This window comes from Callithrix jacchus, chromosome 1, assembly GCF_049354715.1.
Source record: "Callithrix jacchus isolate 240 chromosome 1, calJac240_pri, whole genome shotgun sequence".
In the NCBI taxonomy this organism is placed as follows: Eukaryota; Metazoa; Chordata; class Mammalia; order Primates; family Cebidae; genus Callithrix; species Callithrix jacchus.
Genome location: NC_133502.1, coordinates 149,718,865 through 149,740,053, shown reverse-complemented (window position 1 = coordinate 149,740,053; position 21,189 = coordinate 149,718,865). Strand labels below are relative to the sequence as shown.

At 37.8% G+C, this 21,189-nt stretch overlaps 1 protein-coding gene and 1 pseudogene across 13 annotated transcripts in view; one reads left to right on the top strand and one right to left on the bottom strand.

The window, feature by feature from the left end:
• Positions 1-21,189, bottom strand: part of RNF20 (ring finger protein 20) — an 86,408-nt gene that overhangs the window by 62,520 nt on the left and 2,699 nt on the right. For all 13 annotated transcript variants that reach the window (XR_013535658.1, XR_008482425.2, XM_078373533.1 and 10 more), the window contains exon 3: positions 18,046-18,113. Coding sequence is in view for 8 of the 13 variants with exons in the window: in XM_078373533.1 (XP_078229659.1) it covers positions 18,046-18,113 (68 nt within the window). In the remaining 5 variants the exon portion in view is untranslated. The remainder of the gene's footprint in view (positions 1-18,045; positions 18,114-21,189) is intronic.
• On the top strand, positions 1,190-1,438 carry LOC118143621 (cytochrome c oxidase subunit NDUFA4 pseudogene; annotated as a pseudogene).

Genomic DNA, 21,189 nt, shown 5'->3' with positions numbered 1-21,189 from the left:
CTGAGAAGTGAGAGAGAAATGTAGTTTTCATTTGGGCACATTGCTTTAGAACTATTAGCAAGTATGAAAAGGAGTATTTGTTACCGGGTTGGCACCTGGCAATCTTGTGCCACGTGCTTCATGCATAAATGCTGCTCAACAATGAAAAATACTTTTATCAACCCACATCTTTATCATTCCCTCACTCACCTCCATTCCTCATGAAAAAAGGAACTTTTAGCCCAAAGTCCATCAAAGTTATGATTATGAGAAGTGGCAAGAAAAAGATGTCTTTCTTATAGATGTTCTTTTCTGAAGAATCTGACAGAGATTCATGTTCTTCTGGTCTCTGACCTGCAGAATGCTGCAGGTGTGGCCAGGACTCTGGGAGATAGCACAGAGACCAGGGCAAGGGGCATCCAAAGCTAGTGATCTGGGGATGGAAGGATGTCCTAACAAGAAATGTAAATGCACACAATGTATTCTTCTTCTGGGCTTCTCATGGTTTTCCTAATCCTCTACTACAAGATCAGATTCTTGGTAATGGGATGGTGGGGTGACATTTTGTTTTATAGTATAACTCTCAATGTCCATTATTACCTAATTTGCAAGCTATTGGAGGTATTTGGCTGGGCGGGGTGGGGGGCGAGGAAGAGTCCCATCACTGGAATCACAGAGACATAGTTTTAGTTTTAACTGCTTAAGTATTTAGAAATTATCTCCATGAGAACTCATCCATTTAGTTTTCATCATTTGGAACTTGTAGGATACCACATCCAAACCAAAAAGAGGGCTTCACTGAGGACAGAGCTATTTCCTTAACAAGTTCAAACCTGAAACTGGGATGACATTTCAGATCATGCTGCCCTTTTCTACCCGTCAAAAATTTCCAGATTAAGAGTATCAACAGAGTGTTTAGGATTTAGAGAGAAAGATGCCTCAAAAACAAATCCACTTGAAAAGCCAAGGATTTTACACACATGGTGGACCACCGGAACTGACCTATCCTGCGATGTGTTTGGCATTTTTGAAAGAGGGCAACTCTAAGCTGGACATTTGGCAATGAGAAAGCATACAGAAAGGAAAACCTTGTTTTAACTGTTTGGGTGTCTTATGTAATCCTAAAAGTTATTAGCTAGATACTACCTAGCCCAGGGCCTGATGACTAAGCTGCTTCTCTCCTTTCTAATCGGAGGCCTCTGCCACAAACATGCTCCACCAGATCATCAGTCAGGCCAACATACATCCGAGCTTGATACCTGTTTTTATATTTATTGGAGCTGGAGGTACAAGAGCAGCACTGTACCTCTTGTGTTTGGCATTATTCAATCTAGATGTTAGTTAGGACAGAAAGAATAACCCAGAGCCCTGGAACAAACTGGGTCCCAATGATCAATACAAGTTCTACTCAGTGAATTTAGATTACAGCATACTGGAGAAAGAAGGTCCAGATTTCTAAATGAAATGTTTCACTATGAAGCTGCTTTAGAATGAAGGTCTTCCAGAAACCATCTTCGCCATTTTCCACTTAACCAGGAAATATTTCTCCACTAAATGCATGAAATCATGTTGATGCAATCTACTGGAGATTACACTGATTAATAAAGAACTGAAACTTGAAAAAAAAAAAGCTATTATCTAACTTGATGCTCAAACTGGAATCTGGAAATCTGAAAGATCACCTTCCTCTTTTCATGTGGCTTTTATTCCTGCTGTTCAGTGGATTTCCCTTCCCTTGGTACCATGTTATTCAGCCATCAGATTCAGCTCAGCTCATATTCTGAATCATCACTAATTCTAAGGGTACATTTTTCTGTTGTGGATACAGCATCATTATGGTATAACAGTTACAGCACAGATTGGGAAATGCAAAGAAGAATCAAACTGCGTTCTGTGGGCCCAGGAGAATGTAAGATGTGTATGTGCAAAAGGGAGGAATGGTAATGTCACTTCATGCTGGATATCCTGGAGAGAGAAGAGGTTGATTTTCTTTTTAAGGTCCAACTTCTATTTCACATAAAGCAAATCATCTACTTTTTGTACAATGAGTTGTGAAGTGGTGAAATGTATCTACTTGCAGAAAAATAATTCCATAGGTGTATACCTGTGTAAATTCTTTGTAATTTATAGTCTATACACTGGGATAAAATTTAGAAATCATAAATCACTTTTTCTTATGACAGCCCCCCACCACAGATGTCAGACATCAACTTTTTCCTAAAATTTAAGTACTTTAAAAATAGGTTCAGAAAAAGGCATATTGCTTTTTTCATTACTCCTAACAAGAAGGGGATCTCAATCTTCAGCAGTTTGCCAAACCAGAAATACAAACTAATATGTTATCTTCTTGTCTCCTCCTTTTCCTGGCTTCTCTTAATTTCCCACTCATTATCTTCTTTTCCCTGCTTTTCTGTCTTCATTTCCATCTACCTTCTTTATAAAAGGACTCAAAATGACTTTCAAAACCATATTGTATCATGTGCACTCAGGCGGGCTGACTAATGCTCCCCAAAGATACCTCTTTCCTGTGAATATGTCACCATACATAGTTTTAAAAAGCCCCTGCAAATGTGATTAAATTAAGTATCTTGACATGTAGAGATTGTCTGGATTATGTGGGTAGGCCCAGTATAGTCACAAGTGTCCTTATAAGAAGGAGGCAGGACAGTCAGAGTTAGTAGTCACAGATGTGGTGATGCAAGTAAGTGGTTACAGTAATGCAAGGAGGTGGCTCAATGAACCAAAAATGTGTGAGCCCTAAAAACTAACAAAGACAAGAAAATGGATTCTCTCCTCAGAGCCTCAGGAAGGGACCAGCTCTGCTCACACCATGACTTTGGATTACTGGGACTGATTTTGAACTTCTGACATTCAAAGCTCTAAGATAATAAATGTGCGTGTTTTTAAGACAGTAAAATTTTGATCATTTTTATAGCTGAAGTAGGAAACTAATAAAAAGACTGAGAAACAGTTCCAGATTAAAGGAGATTAAAGAGACAAAACAAATAAATACAAAGCATAATTCTGGATTTGATCTTGAACTAAAGTTTTTTTCTTCTGCTAAAAAGCATATTAGTGAGGCAAATGATGAAATTTAAACAAGGGCTATATATTAGGTAATATATTTTATAAAATTAAACTAGGGTTGTATACAATGTCTAGAATGTCTCTGTGCTTAGAAAATAGACAAGGAGGTAATTAGAAATAAAGGAACATTGTGTCTGCGACTTATTCTCAAGTAGTCACTCCCTCATGCACACACACAAATATTGTGAAAGTTATCGGAAACAAAATGGAGTCACTAATGTTAAGAAAATTCCAGGGGGGAGGACTCAAGATGGCGCAGTGAGAACAACCCAGGATTGAAGCTCTCAGTGAATGCACGGAGAGGGTGAGTCAGGGCGGCATTTCCAGACGGATCTTTGTTGCCCACAGAACGGGGAAATTCCCAGGTATAAAAGAGACACGGGACGCCAGGCAGAGGTTTTGGCAGGCGCTATAGTGCAGCAGCACTACAAAGCGCTCCGCACAACGAGCACTGGTCTGGGTGCCCTGTTAAACCGGCAATCTAAGACTTGAGAGGGCTGAACTTGAGACTGAACGAGACTTGGACAGTGAGCCAGCCCAGGAGATTCCAGGGAAGCAGCGTTTAAGGTAGCGCAGTGGGACAAACAAAATGGCGATTCTAAATGCTCCGGGCGTGGGCACAGCTGAACCCAGGATGGTGCAGCTCTGTGGGAAAGGGGCATCCGTCATTACTGAGGCAATCCGCCCCTACTGAGGTACACGCCCATTGCTGACGCAGCCTGCCATTGCCAAGGCAAACTGCCATTGCCGAGGCAACCCACTACAACAGAGAGACTCCGCCGCAGGGCGTAGCCCGTGGCAGCAGGGCGGAGACCACAGCAGAAGGGCAGAGCCTGCAGCAACAGGGTGAACCTCACACCAGTAGGGCGGAGCTTCGGCAGGCAAATAGTAACTAGACTTCCTCCTAGCTGGGCAGGACAGCACAACGGACACTCACAAAGAAAGCCCCAACCCCCCCGAGACAGAGCATCTGAGAAAAAAAGGTTTTTTTAATGAGTTCTGTTGCAGCAATTTATGAGTGTGTGCATGAGGGAGTGACTACTTGAGAATAAGTCGCAGACACAATGTTCCTTTATTTCTAATTACCTCCTTGTCTATTTTCTAAGCACAGAGACATTCTAGACATTGTATACAACCCTAGTTTAATTTTATAAAATATATTACCTAATATATAGCCCTTGTTTAATTAAATAGCAGCCTAACAGCTCTGAATGAACAACAGAGCTCACAGCTCAGCAATTGAGCTCCTATAAAGTACAGACAGTCTCCTCAAGCAACTCCCTGACTTCTCTATATCCAAAAGACTGACATTTGGCAGGCATCATTCTGGGACAAAGATAGCAGAAAAGGAAACTGGTAGCATCCCTCACTGTTCTGCAGCTGCTATAGGTGCACCCCAGACAAGCAGGGCCTGGAGTGGACCTCAGCAGTTGTACAGTGGAGGGGCTAGACTGGTAGAAGGAAAACCAAGTAATAGAAATACTTCATCATCAACAATCTGGGTGTCCACTCACAGACCCAACCGAAAAGTCAACAACTACACAGACGACAGGTGGATAAATCCACAAAGATGGGAAGAAACCAGCGCAAAAGGAGGAAAACACCCAAAACCAGAACAGCTTGCCTCCTAGAAAGGACCAAAACTCCTCACCAGCAAGTGAACAAAGCTGGATGGAGAATGACTGTGATGAAATGACAGAATTAGACTTCAGAAGGTGGATAATGAGAAACTTTTGTGAGCTAAAAGAACATGTTTTAAATCAAAGCAAAGAAACTAAGAACCTTGAAAAAAGATTTGAGGAAATGATAACAAGAATGGATAACTTAGAGAGGAATATGAATGAATTAAAGGAGATGAAAAACACAATACGAGAACTTCGCAAAGCATGCACAAGTTTCAACAGCTGAATTGACCAAGCAGAAGAAAGAATATCAGAAGTCGAAGATCAACTCATTGAAATAAAACGAGAAACCAAGATCAGAGAAAAAGCGCAAAAAGGAATGAACAAAGTCTCCAAGAAATGTGGGACTATGTGAAGAGACCTAACCTACATTTGATAGGTGTACCAGAATGTGACGAAGAGAATGAATCCAAGCTGGAAAATACTCTTCAGGACATTATCCAGGAAAATTTCCCCCACCTAGAAAGACAGGCCAACACTCAAATGCAGGAAATACAGAGAACACCACAAAGATATTCCACAAGAAGAGCAACCCCAAGGCACATAAGCGTCAGATTCAACAAGGTTGAAATGAAGGAGAAAATACTAAGGGCAGCCAGAGAGAAAGGTCGGGTCACCCACAAAGGGAAGCCCATCAGACTCACAGCAGATCTCTCGGCAGAAACACTACAAGCCAGAAGAGACTGGGAGCCAATATGCAACATCCTTAAAGAAAAGAACTTTCAACCCAGAATTTCATATCCAGCCAAACTGAGCTTCAGAAGTGAAGGAAAAATAAAATCCTTTGCGAACAAGCAAGTACTCAGAGATTTTGTCACCATCAGGCCTGCTTTACAAGAGCTCCTGAAAGAGGCACTACACATAGAAAGGAACAACCAGTACCAGCCATTCCAAAATCACACTAAATGCTAAAGAGCATCAACATAATGAAGAATCTACAACTAACGGGCAAAACAGCCAGCTAGCATCAAAATGGCAGTATCAAATTCACACATAACAATATTAACCCTAAATGTAAATGGACTAAATGCACCAATCAAAAGACACAGACTGGCAAATTGGATAAAAAGCCAAAACCCGTCAGTGTGCTGTATCCAGGAAACCCATCTCACATGCAAGGATACATAAAGGCTCAAAATAAAGGGTTGGAGGAAGATTTACCAAGCAAATGGAGAGCAAAAAAAAGCAGGAGTTGCAATTCTCATCTCTGATAAAACTGACTTTAAAGCAACAAAAATCAAAAGAGACAAAGAAGGCCATTACATAATGATAAAAGGTTCGATACAACAAGAAGAGCTAACGATCCTAAACATATATGGACCCAATACAGGAGCACCCAGATACATAAGGCAAGTTCTTAATGACTTACAAAGAGACTTAGACTCCCACACTATAATAGTGGGAGACTTTAACACTCCACTGTCAATATTAGACAGATCAACCACACAGAAAATCAACAAGGATATCCAGGGCTTGAACTCAGACCTGGAACAAGCAAACCTGATAGACATTTACAGAACTCTCCCCCCCAAATCCACAAAATATACATTCTTCTCAGCACCACATCACACCTACTCTAAAATTGACCACATAATTGGAAGTAAAGTACTCCTCAGCAAATGCAAAACAACTGAAATCATAACAAACAGTCTCTCAGACCATAGTGCAATCAAGTTAGAACTCAGAATTCAGAAACCAACCCAGAACTGCACAGCTTCATGGAAACTGAACAACTGGCTCTTGAATGTTGACTGGATAAACAATGAAATGAAGACAGAAATAAAGAAGCTATTCGAAACCAATGAGAATGAAGACACAACATGCCAGAATCTCTGGGACACATTTAAAGCAGTCTCTAGAGGAAAATATATAGCAATAAGTGCCCACATGAAGAGAATGGAGAGATCCAAAATTGACACCCTATTGTCAAAATTGAAAGAGCTAGAGGAGCAAGATCAAAAAAACTCAAAACCCAGCAGAAGACAAGAAATAACTAAGATCAGAGCTGAACTGAAGGAGATTGAGACACGAAAAACGCTTCAGAAAATCAATAAATCCAAGAGGTGGTTTTTTGAAAAGATCAACAAAATAGACCACTAGCCAGACTGATTAAAAAGAAAAGAGAGAACAACCAAATAGATGCAATAAAAAATGATAAAGGGGAAATCACCACAGATTCCGCAGAAATTCAAACCATCATCAGAGAATATTAAAACAACTCTATGCACATAAACTAGTAATCCTGGAAGAAATGGATAAATTCTTGGACTCCTGTATCCTCCCAAGCCTAAACCAGGAGGAAGCTGAAACTATGAATAGACCAATAACAAGGGCAGAAGTCGAGGCAGCAATTAAGAGCCTACCACACAAAAAAAGCCCAGGTCCAGATGGGTTCACAGCCGAATTCTACCAGACACACAAAGAGGAGCTGGTACCATTTCTTCTGAAACTATTCCAAATAATCCAAAAAGAGGGAATCCTTCCCAAATCATTTTATGAGACCAATATCATTCTGATAACAAAACCCAGCAGAGACCCAACAAGAAAAGAAAACTTCAGGCCAATATCCATGATGAACATAGATGCAAAAATCTTCAATAAAATATTGGCAAGCCGAATGCAACAGCAAATAAAAAAACTTATCCATCATGATCAAGTAGGATTCATCCCGGGGATGCAAGGCTGGTTCAACATACGCAAGTCTATAAACGTAATTCACCACATAAACAGAACCAAAAACAAAAACCACATGATTATCTCAAGTGATGCAGAGAAGGCATTCGACAAAATTCAACAGCCCTTTATGCTAAAAACCCTCAATAAACTCGGTATCGATGGAATGTATCTCAAAGTAATAAAAGCTATTTATGACAAACCAACAGCCAATATCATACTGAATGGGCAAAAACTGGAAGCATTCCCTTTGAAATCCGGCACTAGACAAGGATGCCCTCTTTCACCACTCCTATTCAATATAGTACTGGAAGTTCCAGCCAGAGCAATCAGGCAAGAAAAAGAAATAAAGGGTATTCAAATAGGAAAGGAGGAAGCCAAATTGTCTCTATTTGCAGACGACATGATAGTATACCTAGAAGACCCCATTGCCTCAGCCCAAAAACTCCTGAAACTGATAAGCAACTTCAGCAAAGTCTCAGGATATAAAATCAATGTACAAAAATCACAATCATTCCTCTACACTAATAACAGACTTAAAGAAAGCCAAATCAAGAACGAACTGCCATTCACAATTGCTATAAAAAGAATAAAATACCTAGGAATACAACTCACAAGGAACGTAAGGGACGTCTTCAAGGAAAACTACAAACCACTGCTCAACGAAATAAGAGAGGACACAAACAGATGGAGAAACATTCCATGTTCATGGTTAGGAAGAATTAATATCGTGAAAATGGCTATACTGCCCAAAGTAGTTTACAGAATCAATGCTATCCCCATCAAGCTACCATTGACTTTCTTCACAGAACTGGAAAAACAACCATGAACTTCATATGGAACCAAAAGAGAGCCCGCATAGCCAAGTCAATTCTAAGCAAAAAGAACACAGCGGGGGGCATCACACTACCGGATTTCAAACTATACTACAAGGCTACAGTAATCAAAACAGCATGGTACTGGTACCAAAACAGAGATATAGACCAATGGAACAGAACAGAGGCATCAGAGGCAACACAACATATCTACAACCATACAATCTTTGATAAACCTGACAAAAACAAGCAATGGGGAAAGGATTACCTGTTTAACAAATGGTATTGGGAAAACTGGCTAGCCATGTGCATAAAGCAGAAACTGGACCCCTTCCTGACACCTTACACTAAAATGAACTCCAGATGGATTAAAGACTTAAACATAAGACACAGCACCATAAAAAACCTAGAAGGAAATCTAGGCAAAACCATCCAGGACATAGAAGTAGGCAAGGACTTCATGAACAAAACACCAAAAGCATTGGCAACAAAAACCAAAATAGACAAATGGGACCTAATGAAACTCCACAGCTTCTGCACGGCAAAAGAAACAGTCACTAGAGTGAATTGGCAACCAACAAAATGGAAAAAAATTTTTGCAGTTTACCCATCTGACAAAGGGCTGATATCCAGAATTTACAAAGAACTCAAACAGATTTACAGGAAAAAAACAAACAAGCCCATTCAAAAATGGGCAAAGGATATGAACAGACACTTTATGAAAGAAGACATATATGAGGCCAACAATCATATGAAAAAATGCTCATCGTCACTGGTCATCAGAGAGATGCAAATCAAAACCACATTGAGATACCATCTCACGCCAGTTAGAATGGCTATCATTAAAAAATCTGGAGACAGATGCTGGAGAGGATATGGAGAAAAAGGAACACTCTTACACTGTTGGTGGGAGTGTAAATTAGTTCAACCATTGTGGAAGACAGTGTGGCGATTCTTCAAGGCCTTAGAAATAGAAATTCCATTTGACCCAGCAATCCCATTACTGGGTATATATCCAAAGGACTATAAATTGTTCTACTATAAGGACACATGCACACGAATGTTCATTGCAGCACTGTTTACAATAGCAAAGACCTGGAATCAACCCAAATGCCCATTGATGATAGACTGGATTGAGAAAATGTGGCACATATACACCATGGAATATTATGCAGCAATCAGAAATGATGAGTTTGTGTCGTTTGTAGGGACATGGATGAATCTGGAGAACATCATTCTCAGCAAACTGACACAAGAACAGAAAATGAAACACCACATATTCTCACTCATAGATGGGTGATGAAAAACGAGAACACATGGACCCAGGGAGGGGAGTACTAAACACTGGGGTCTATTGGGGGGAAAAGGGGAGGGCCAGCGGGGGAGGGGGGGCACTGGGGAGGGATAGCCTGGGGAGAAATGCCAAATGTGGGTGAAGGGGAGAAAGGAAGCAAAACACACTGCCATGTGTGTACCTATGCAACTGTCTTGCGTGTTCTGCACATGTACCCCAAAACCTAAAATGCAATAAAAAATAAAAATAAATAAAAAAAAGAAATTGCAGCAAATCCCCTAAAAAAAAAAATTCCAACAAATAAAGCCACAGAAGGCCATGAGTTCTCACATTTCTATGGCTGAAAACACAAAAGACTCTACAAAAATCACAACTTTGAACAAAGGCCATTGCAACCTTAAACAAAAAATATTTCTGCACAGACATCTGTCCAGCAACTGCCTGTCCAACCTCAAAATAGTGTTGTTGCCCTTGTGACAATAGTCAAGTATCTTAGTAGTCAAGTATCTTAATAGTCAAGAATAATAAGTTCAAAACAATTATGGAAGCCTTTTTTTCTTTAAAAACCTTTGCCTTCCTTTACCTCCTTGAACACAAATATAGTTTACTATCCCATGTATATTCTCACTGCAATATTCTATTCCCAAATCCACATTGTTTTTTCTTTTTGAGAGACTGTTACTTAGATTGACATACATGATATCAGAAGTGGTATCTCAAAAGATCACGGTTGGAGGAAATTGGTGGCATTTGGAACTGGTGTGCAGTACTCACTTGAGCCCTTTGATCCCTCCACTTCTACAGCTCACCTTTTTGGCCCTTATGAGCTGAACCTCTTTCCTTTGGGCAGAGGCTTTTTTACTTTATTTGGGATCTGGTTCAAATAAAGCCACTTTAACAAGAAATCTTACATCCCTTCTGGGCTATAAAATACTTTGTGTTCAGTCTTTTCTGGTAAGTCCTTTCTGGTATAAAGACAAGAATATTCTTGCTTTCTACAGAATTTACATTCAGTCTGTGAGGCATGTCTTCTGTGGGTTGCATGCCTAGTTTAGTATTTCATTCAATCCGCATACCTGGGTTAAAATTTTGTGAGTACTCTTACCTCGGTTTCCTTTTATTACATTTGACTCTATTCCCTTACTATTTCTGAAAATCTTCTGGGAAGAAAAAAATAAACATCCTAAACAGTAGACACAGCAAGGCTAATTAAAAGCCACTAGAGCTGTCACCACCATCTAAAACACCAATTTAACCCTCTGAGATTCCCTGGATTTATAAGATTTACAGTTTTGTTGCCCTTAAGGGATTAATAAGAAACAGAATGGAATTCTCAAGTATCAAGGCATGCCAGGTTTCCTGGGACTCCAGCTGGCTACGTATTATGTCCTATTCTTGTGCACATTTTTAAACTAATAAGAAAATTACATCAAAGAAAATTGAGAGCTCAAATGGTCATTATTTTAAAAGCCTGCAACTATAGAATTAACATGTAGTCTTTTAAGTTCTATATCTCTCTATTTTGTTCTTCCTGCTTTAAATATGTTGGCTTTTCTACTGGTGGTGAAATAAAACTCACTGCTATCTCACTGCTCTAGCATTCCAGCCAAGATTGAAAAAAAAAAATTCTTAAAGGGCTTTCAAACTAATGCCTTTACAAATTATAATAGCTCCACAGCAACTAACAACATAGACACCTTCCAAAAATATAAATTTAGGTTTGCCTGATTAACAGTTGTATACAATGATAAAACACTTAATTCAAAAATTAATATTCTAAAAAAATTATTAAAATGCTTCCCTGCCCTCACGTGCTAATCAAACAAACCAGACCAGCAAACAAAAGATGGATTTGTTACTAATTCAAAGCAACTTGGAGATGTTTTTCTTATACAATACAGCTAGTCTTCCCCACAATGCAACATTGAAAGTTTAAACCTAAACTCATTTAGAACTGGGCAAAAAAGGAGCAAAAGAGATTTTTAAAAAACAAACTGCCCTGAAAAATGTCTTACCCAAAATTTTGGTCCACAGCCTTACCTACCGGAGCAAATGAATTTCAGCCACATGAACAGGTTCCAGTTTTATAAAAAATACAATTTGGATCCAACTATCTTTTACAAACTGATGAGTTTATATTACTATCCCCTAACTAAAATTCTAAAATAAAAACTATAAGCGCTTTGTTTTTGTGTATGTATGTGTTTAACTATATACATATGTACATGTATTGTGTTATATGTTGTGTCTACATGGCAAAATCTGGCTTAGTTGACCAAAATTCCCATAAAAATTTTTATTTAGATAAATGAGCACTCATATAAAATATAAAGTTATTAATCCAAATGCTTTTTAGTTCATATGACTTAAATCTTTAATAAATAAGCTGGTTTTTAAATTATTGATAAAACCAAAATAAAAATGTTTTCAAAATTGTCAACATATATTTTCACCTGGATTTACTGATCAGACAGCTTTACATTTTTCTCTTATATAGAGAAGATAAACAAAACAAAAAATTAATTATATAAAATTAAATAATTGATACAAATAATGTTCTTATGACTTTTATTTAAAGTATATTTGGCTCTTTATTTAAATGTTTTGATTTCCAGATTTAAGAAAATTTTCTCTCATAACCTATCTGTAGTTATAAAAAACTTGGGAAAGTATACTTTTGTAAACAAAGATGAAAATATTTGCTTTTTCTCCCTAGTTGATTCTCTAAAAATTTAAAAACCATTCATAAGTATTTTTATTTTTACTTACACAATTTCAATTAATATCTGCTCTCTTTATAAACAAAATACGCTTTAAAACTTTGGTTATATTACCAAGGCTTTAACTAAAATGTCATATTTTTAAATGCACATAAAATGCCTGCCTTCAAGAATTCTCAGCCTTAAAATGAGTAAATTAAAAAATTGTCACTTCCTGTCATGCTCAAGAACTTAGGACTATAAGTAAAATCTAAAGTTGGGCTTCATTTGGCTTCCTAGCCTCAAACAGTTTTTAAATCTAAAATTCTTATATGATCAATATTTTTAAAAAATAATATCTCAAATAATTTTATATCTCAAAAAACCCTATGGTACACCTGTTACTGTATTATATCTCTGTACATTGTTTTCAATCTTGTTATCTACCTATAGACTGGACCAGATCCTACATTCTGCAATTCTGCCCCAATATTTGGCTACAACTCTCCAACTCAAAATAAAAACTGCTTTATTCATAGAGCCCCATAAACTAGAACTAAATTGATTTTAAGAAACAAGCCTTGGCCAAGCGCGGTGGCTCACACCTGTAATCCCAGCACTTTGGGAGGCCAACGCGGGTGAATCCCGAGGTCAGGAGTTCAAGACCAGCCTGGCCAACATGGTGAGACACTCTCTCTCTACTGAAAATATAAAAATTAGCAGGGTATGGTAGCTTGTGCCTTTAATTCCAGCTACTTGGGAGGCTGAGGCAGGAGAATTGCTTGAACTGGGACCCAGGAGGCAGAGGTTGCAGTAAGCTGAGATTGCGCCACTGCACTCCAGCCTGCCCTACAAAGCAAGATTCCATCTCAAAAAAAAAGAAAGAAAGAAAGAAAAAAGAAACATGCCTCATGCCAATGATATGGACCACACAAAAGTTCACCAAACTGCCCAATGTCATGACCAGAGACATTCAAACTACAAATCAAAAAGAAAAGTTAATGGTTAATGTTTTCATGCTATAAACAGCTTTTACCAAGATGTTAAAATAAGATTCCATATCATAATGGAAGTTTCGCCCCCTTAATGCTACCTTTTCCACTTGGCAAGATCACAAAATTTCACAATCAATAGCTTCTGCTGGTAACTTCACAAAACTTAACCTAAGAAATAATTTAGTATCCATTAGTTAAACTAAAAAAGCGTTAGCACCATTGCTACTACTACATACTCTACCTAAATAAATTTCCTTAAAAAAGTTGAGACTCATATACACAAAATTTTAAAATGGGCTACATATTAAAACAGGGCTCATGTAATTCTCTATGGTCATTTATTTATTCAATTAGTTATCTTTAAGCCTCAATTCATGGTTCAAAACCATTGTATAAACTAAAATTCTCATATAGTATTATTTTTACTTTATATGTTCTCTTTTTAAACTTTGCATTTGTCCCTTGTTAAAATTTTTACAAAAGTGCAACTCATAACAAAAAAGAGACAAAATCAAATTTAATAATGAACTTCATGTATACTTAGCCTGAAACCACTCCCTTAAAACATCCCTTGTTGCTCAAATATGACTAAATGGTTTTAACACGGACTCATAGTCGCCAATGACTCCTCTCATAGCAGAACGAGACTAACAACAGGAACAGATCTATCCAGCACTGAAAGACAACAAAACCTAAATACAAAATGATTAATTAATCAATATTGCTTTCATAGAAGGATCTTAATCAAAAGGGGGAAGTATGAAAATTGTCAGAATCAAAATGGAGTCACTAATGTTAAGAAAACCTTGACAAATAGAGCCAAGGAAGGCCAAGAAGACAGGGCTCTCATGCTTGTATATATGATAACAAAAAAGACTCTATAAAAACCACAACCATGGACTGAGATCATCACAACCTTAAAAAAAAAATACTTCTAAAAGGACATTGGCCCAGCAATTCCCTGTCCAAACTTAAACTAGAGTCATCCTTTGTAGGAGCTTGGTCAGGGTGCTGGAAGAAACTATAGGGAAAGAAGCTGGACTTTTGAAAGATCAGAAGGTTCTGCAAAGCCTCGGGCAAGAATGAAGCTGAAGGCAGCTGATTCTCTTACCCTGAGGTTGAGGGCTAAGAGTAGATACAAGGGAGAATAAAGAAATCTATCTAGATAAGTTTACATACTTATGTCATCTGGAGACCGATCTTTGATCATCCATGCACAAGGCTGCTCCTTGCATGGAGGGAAGACCATGTTAATTACACAGAAATTGTGTTGGCTCCAGGCCTTTGACATTATACCAGTACTAATTAAATATAAGCAGCTCTGGTTTATCAGGACTGCTCACTCTGCCAGCAGTCCCCTAGCTGCTCTTTCACACTCTGTACCTGTGTCTGAGTACTCCTTTAATCAATCGCTCAGCCAGAGTCTGTGGGACAGACTCAGAAATCCTTGTCATTGATCTTCATAGCCAAGGATAATTATTTCAAAATAATTGTGTAATCAAAACAAAAATAAAAAACCTTTGTCTCTCATTACCTCCCTGAATATGTACTTAGTTTCTATGGCATGTATAGTGCCACTGCAATGTTCAATTCCCAAATAAACATCTTTTCTTTTAGAGAGGCTCTCTCTATTATATAGGTTGACATACAAATAATACATATGTAAAAATAAAATGAAAAGGATGAAATATTACCTTTAAAGAATTTTTTAAATCTTTACAGATTTTTTCACATTTTTTTGAAGTCTGAAGTTAAATAAAAACAAAAAGGTATATCATCTTAATGTGAAACCAGATCTTCTAATGATTTCATCATAAATATAATTGCAACAAGAATTTTTGTAATTTTGGAAAATTTTACTGAGGCCTCATAGGACCGCAGGAGGGACAGTAGCCAATACTTGCATTCTGCCCTTAAAATTTTATGCAATATCCCTTCCCACTCTGCTCTGCACCCATCAGCAGGATGGGATGATTTCCCTCTCCTCTTTTTCTTCAGACCCAGCCATGCAGGCCTATAAAGGTAAATTGTACCTTACCTCCCTCTGAAAGTAAAGTGAACCCAGGAAAGGAAGAGAGTTGAGGACATAATCCTCCTCTTTGAGAGTCTATAAAGGAAGGCTCAGAGCAAATGAATGTTGCTACCATTACTTAAGTCTTTTCTATTTTCAACAAACAGCATTAATAATACTTGCCATTATTCTAGGGTCTCAGATTTGTAAATTTAGCACCCTAGAGATTGATCCTTCATTGTATTTTGTGGGCCATTAGGGCAATCTGCTAAAAAAAAAAAAAAAAGTTTTTTTCCAAGAACTTGCTTCCCTGCCCCCGCCTTTGAATGACTATGAGTAGCTACTATTTTATATCTAGAAAGATATCCTAAAAGTATGAGATTGGGAGCCATAGGAGATTGTAACCTAAGTGAAGGACTACTGGTTTATTTATTTTCCACATTGTCTACCTGAAATTTTGTTAACAGAAACTCTACCCTATTTTCATTATCATCCTTTGTAATTTTTGCTTCCTAGTCATTGATAGTTATGCATGTTTCAGTATGTCTCCCACTGCTTGTCATCAAACTAATTGATATACTAAGGTTTTCAGTGTGTGTGAAAGTTTGATGTCTTCACTTTCACTCAATGAAAATTTGAATAATTTGAAACTGCTGGTAGCTAGAAGAGAGACCTTGAAATGTTCCCAACACACAGAAATATAAATAATCAAGGTGATGGATACTCCAAATCACTGGCTTGATCATTACACAGTCTATGCTTGCTACAAAATATCATGTGTACCCCATGAATATGTAAAATATTATGTATCAATTTTTAAAATCCTCCCTTGACATGTGAAGTTGGGTAATCAAAAGTAAGTCATGTACTGTGGGAAAATCTTTGGGTTTGTAGAAGAACAAGAAAAGGAGACATAAAATGTCAATTACCATTGACATTTAGTAGCTGGTAATTTTATTAGCAACTAAATATATCCCTTCAGACCATTTTCTGCCTATCCTTTTGCCTATATGACATGCAGAGTAAAACAGAAGTACTTATAAAATACCTAACTCATTAGAGTCCCAGTTTGCAGTAATGGCAGAGTGAATTGGTAGATAAAACTGCCTGGCAGATGACTTTTATAAAATCTGGATGAAATACAAAAGGGCACTGAAAAGCAATCTAAAGCAGACAAAGAGTAGAAGAGAGTTTACTTTTGATAAAATGTGACTTTTTTGACTGAGTGTATTCTTCAATCTCCATAGCTCCTGAAGCAGAAAACCACAGCTTTATAAACACAAGGTGGCAGGGGACACAGTTCAGTGCTTACAGAGCAGTGAAAAATTAGGGGAAAATGTTAGAAGCACAAGAGCAGCAGAATGATGGAGACCCACAATCTGAGTATAAACTCTGCCCAACTCCATGGCTGACTGCTAAACTACTCACCTGTGGGTAACACCCCAGGGAGGCCAACAAAAAAAGCAGAGAAAAATCAGAAGAGTCTATCTTTGAAAGATAAAACTGCACTTAGTGAGATTTATAAGTTTACTATTTTTTAAAACTAGATGTGCACAGCTCAGGCAGCAGAAAGCAGAAGCCTTACTTGCTTGAGATATCAAAGGGTGGCCTGGAACTGGAAGAGCAGTTTAAGGGGGAGTTTAGGACAAAACTCCAGAAGCAAAAAAAAAGAGAGAATAAGCCTGAGTATAATTTCTGCCCAAATGCATGACTAATGACTAATCTACTTAGTCACAGGAAAGATACTTAGGGGGACAGTCTAAAAAAGCAGAAGCTGAGAGAAGAAAGAAAAATCAGCAGAGATAGTAGCAGCTACAAGTGACATATGGTTTGAAAATTGAAATTTGAGACCAGGCAAGTCAACTGCCTACTAGAACAAAAACCCAACAATCTTCAGAAAAATATAAGAGAATTCAGATTGCTACAATATATTATCTACAATGTCCAGTCTTCAACCAAAATTTATTAGATGTGCAAAGAAAAAAAAGCATGGGGATGCTACAGACACTATTTTAATATTACAGGCTTTAAGACAAAAATTACTGCTAGAAACAAAGTTATTTCATAATGATAAAAGATATCACAATCACAAACATATATGTGCCAAAGCAAAAAATATATGAAACAAAAAGTTATACAATGAAAAAGAGAAATAGACAATTTACAATTATGTGTTTATTTTAACAGACTTTTCCTATAATTGATAAAATTGAAGAAAATCGGTACAGAAGATGATGTAAACAACACTAATTCCTACACAGATCTTAGCTGACGATTAAACACAACACCCAGTAATTGCAGAATGCACCATCTTTTTAAGTGCATAAGAAACATTCCCCAAGACAGGCTATATTCTAGACCACTAAAAAAAAATTTCCCAACAGATTTTAAAAGAATATATAACATCACACACTGGGGCCTGTTGGGGGGTGGGGGACTAGGGGAAGGATAGCAGGGGGTCAGGGGATAGGGGAAGATAGCATTAGGAGAAATACCTAATGTAGATGACAGGGGAAAGGATGCAGGAAACCACCATGGCACGTATATACCTATGTAACAAACCTGCATGTTCTGCACATGGACCCCAGAATTTAAAGTATAATAAAAATATATTAAAAAAATAAAAGAATATATATATGTATATGTATATATCTCTCCCTTAAGATTTCATTCTTGGGCTGGGAGCAGTGGCTTAATCCTGTAATCTCAGCACTTTGGGAGGCTGAGGAGAGCAGCTCACCTGAGTTCTGGAGTTCAATACCAGTCTGACCAACATAGAGAAACTGACATTACTAAAAATACAAAATTACCTGGGCATGGTGGTGAATGCCTGTAATCCCAGCTACTCGGGAGGCTGAGGCAGGAGAATGGCTTGAACCTGGAAAGCAGAGGTAGCAGTGAGCCAAGATCATGCCATTGCACTCCAGCCTGGGCAACAAAAGTGAAACTCCGTCTCAAAAAAAAAAAGATTTCATTCTTTAAAAATATTTATATATCCTTTGCTATTTCACATATATTCTTTGAGTTTTTATGTATAAAACATAGTTAATGTATTACATATATTAAAAAGAATAAAATTAGAAATCAATAAAAATATAGAGAGAAGCCCCAAATATTTAAAACTTTAAAAATACATGTCTAAATAACATGCATAAAGAAAAAATTACAGGAAATAGTTGCAAATACTTTGATCTGAATCAGGTAGTTAATACGACCTGTCTTGTAGATGTTAATCAGCTTCTTTAGTTAAGTAGGGCTTGTTTAATGGGCCTATGTACTAAACGGCCATGTCAGTAGGGACAGATTCTGAATGAATTCAATAATAGTACTGATCAATTTCAATAATACACTGATTTTGCTACTGTTCATGTTAAGTGCTCAAACTGTCAACAGCAATGATCAAATGCGGGTTCTGGGATATGGCATTATTTCCTAGAAGAACCAACCAGCTACCTGATGCTAGGTTGTTTATATTGCACATCTAATATCATAGGGGAATAACCATTTGTCCTCTGTAGAGATATTTTGGATAAGATTTTTCCTTCCTAGGCCACAGCACTTCTGCTAATACCGCTATTCATGGAATTACAGAATAACCATACCATTGCCTTGTTCTACCACAGATTACCTTTGCTTGGGGGACCCATTTTACAGCAAAGGAAGTGTGACAATTAACTAATATCTTTGGAATTCAGTGGTCTTATCACAGATCCCATCATCCAGAAGAAGCTGGTATTATTAAATGGTATAGTGGTCTCCCAAAGGCTCAGTTATGACACCAGCTGTGAGACAACACCATGAGAGGTTGAGATGCTATCCTTAAGAATGCAGTATATTCCTTAAACCAACAGCCAATGTGTGGCATAATTTGCCTATAGCCAGATTCAGACGTCCAGGAAGCAAGGATATATTCTTCTGACTATTACAGCAAAAAACTTACTATAGGAATATGTTTTTCTTCCAAGCCCCACAAACTTAGTAGATTCAGAAATTCTAATATCCAAAGAAGAGATACTTCCACCAGGGAATTCACAGCCCGTTGAACTGGAAACTGGGACAACAAAAGAAAGGCACCACTATATTGCCCTAAGTAATTGATTATAATACAATGAGAAATTGGTTGCTGCTATACAGTCAAGTCAAGAAGGACTATATCTAGAACCTAGAAGTTCATTAACGAGTCCATGTGAGTTCACACATATCCAATGGTACTGATCAGTGGAAAACTGAAGCAACTCAGTAAAGAGAGTCACGGCAAGAACCTAAATCTTGTAGGGTCAAAAGTTTGGGCCAAGCATGGTGGCTCATGCTTGTAATCCTAGCACTTTGGGAGGCCGAGGCAGATGAATCACTTGAGGTCAGGAGTTTGAGGCCAGCCTGGCCAAAATGGTGAAAGCCCATCTCTACTAAAAATACAATAATGAGCCAGGTATGGTGGTGTGGCTACTTGGGAGGCTGAGACATGAGAACTGCGGGAACTTGGGAGGCGGAGGTTGCAGTGAGCTGAGATTGTGTCACTGCACTCCAGCCTGGGTAACAACAGACTGAGACTCTGTCTCAAAAATAAATAAATAAATGAAAATAAAAAATGTGGGGTCACTCTGTAAAGAGTCTCATACAGTGAAATGCAGGCAGAGAGAAAGGGGAACATGCAGTGGGTAGTGGAAGAAGAAAGCTATGATTCGCAACTTAAATTTCGTGACCAGCCACAGAAGTAGGGATTCTAATTTATGTTTCATATTGTTTATCCACCATCCCCAGTCTTCCCATTACGAAGAGTAATAGTAATGATTAATATTTTATGTCTCAGGTATACATTCAAACTGAATTACTCTATTATGACACAATAGTTCATGGAAATTTTTGTGTGTCCCAAAAGGTGTGTTCAATTTATACAAAGTACAAGAGAAGATATTCACTTTACTGGATATCTTCTGTTTATGCCTCCTGATCATTCAATCAGTATTGTGTCCTGGGAATTTGAGCTACATGGATTGCATCAAGGGCTCTCTTTCCTCTTGCCCTCTGATTTCTGGTTGGGTTCAGCAAATGGCAGACACTAGTAGGAGATCAGATGGTAGGAGGAAAGTAGAGTTACGCTATTTGTTCTCCTGGTTCTTTCCCTGATGGGTCACCATAGGTTCACTGCCTCATTGTTAGTGACAGGTCCCATAGGATGTCTCCCCTTTTACAATTATTCATTTGTTGCTTTAATAACTGTTTCCTTTCTTTGCTCTTCAGGCCTAGGATTAGTCATGGTTCCTTGCAGTATCCAGCCCTAGGGTATGCACTGCACTATGCCTTACTGGTTTTCTTTAATTTCACCCACACCTTTGGGAATAGACTTTTTCATTAAATCCTCCTCAATTATCCTGTTGTAGCATGTTATTTCTGGCCAAAACCTAACTGCTAAAATATCATATTTGCATGGAGTTTAAGATGTTTACTATAATAATTGTAATAGTACCCACTACTAGTCTCTAACCTCTTATTTTATTATCCTTCACTGATTTTTTTCCTATTTTTGCTTTGCTTTGAGAAGAAATACAGCACATTTATTAAGAGAATGAACTCTGAAGCCAGATTTCACGGGTTTGGATTTTGGTTTTTCCTCTTTCTAGCAGTGCGACTTTGGGTAAGTTACTTGGCTTACCTGTCTCATGGGGTTGTTGGTGTGACTGAGTTAATAAAATGTACTCAGGACAATATTAGCCATAGAAAGTACTAGGAAAGTGTTTCATTTTACTATTAAAAATATTTGTCAATACCTGATATAGTATGCATTTATTTATTATCTATTGTCCACCCAAATGTAAGCTCCCTAAAAGCAGAGATTTGGTTTTATTCAAAGCTGATCCCTACTGTCTAGAAAAGCACTATCTCATAGAACTTTCTGTCATGATGAGATGTTCTATAGCTGTACTATCTAATACAGTAGTCACTAATCACATGTA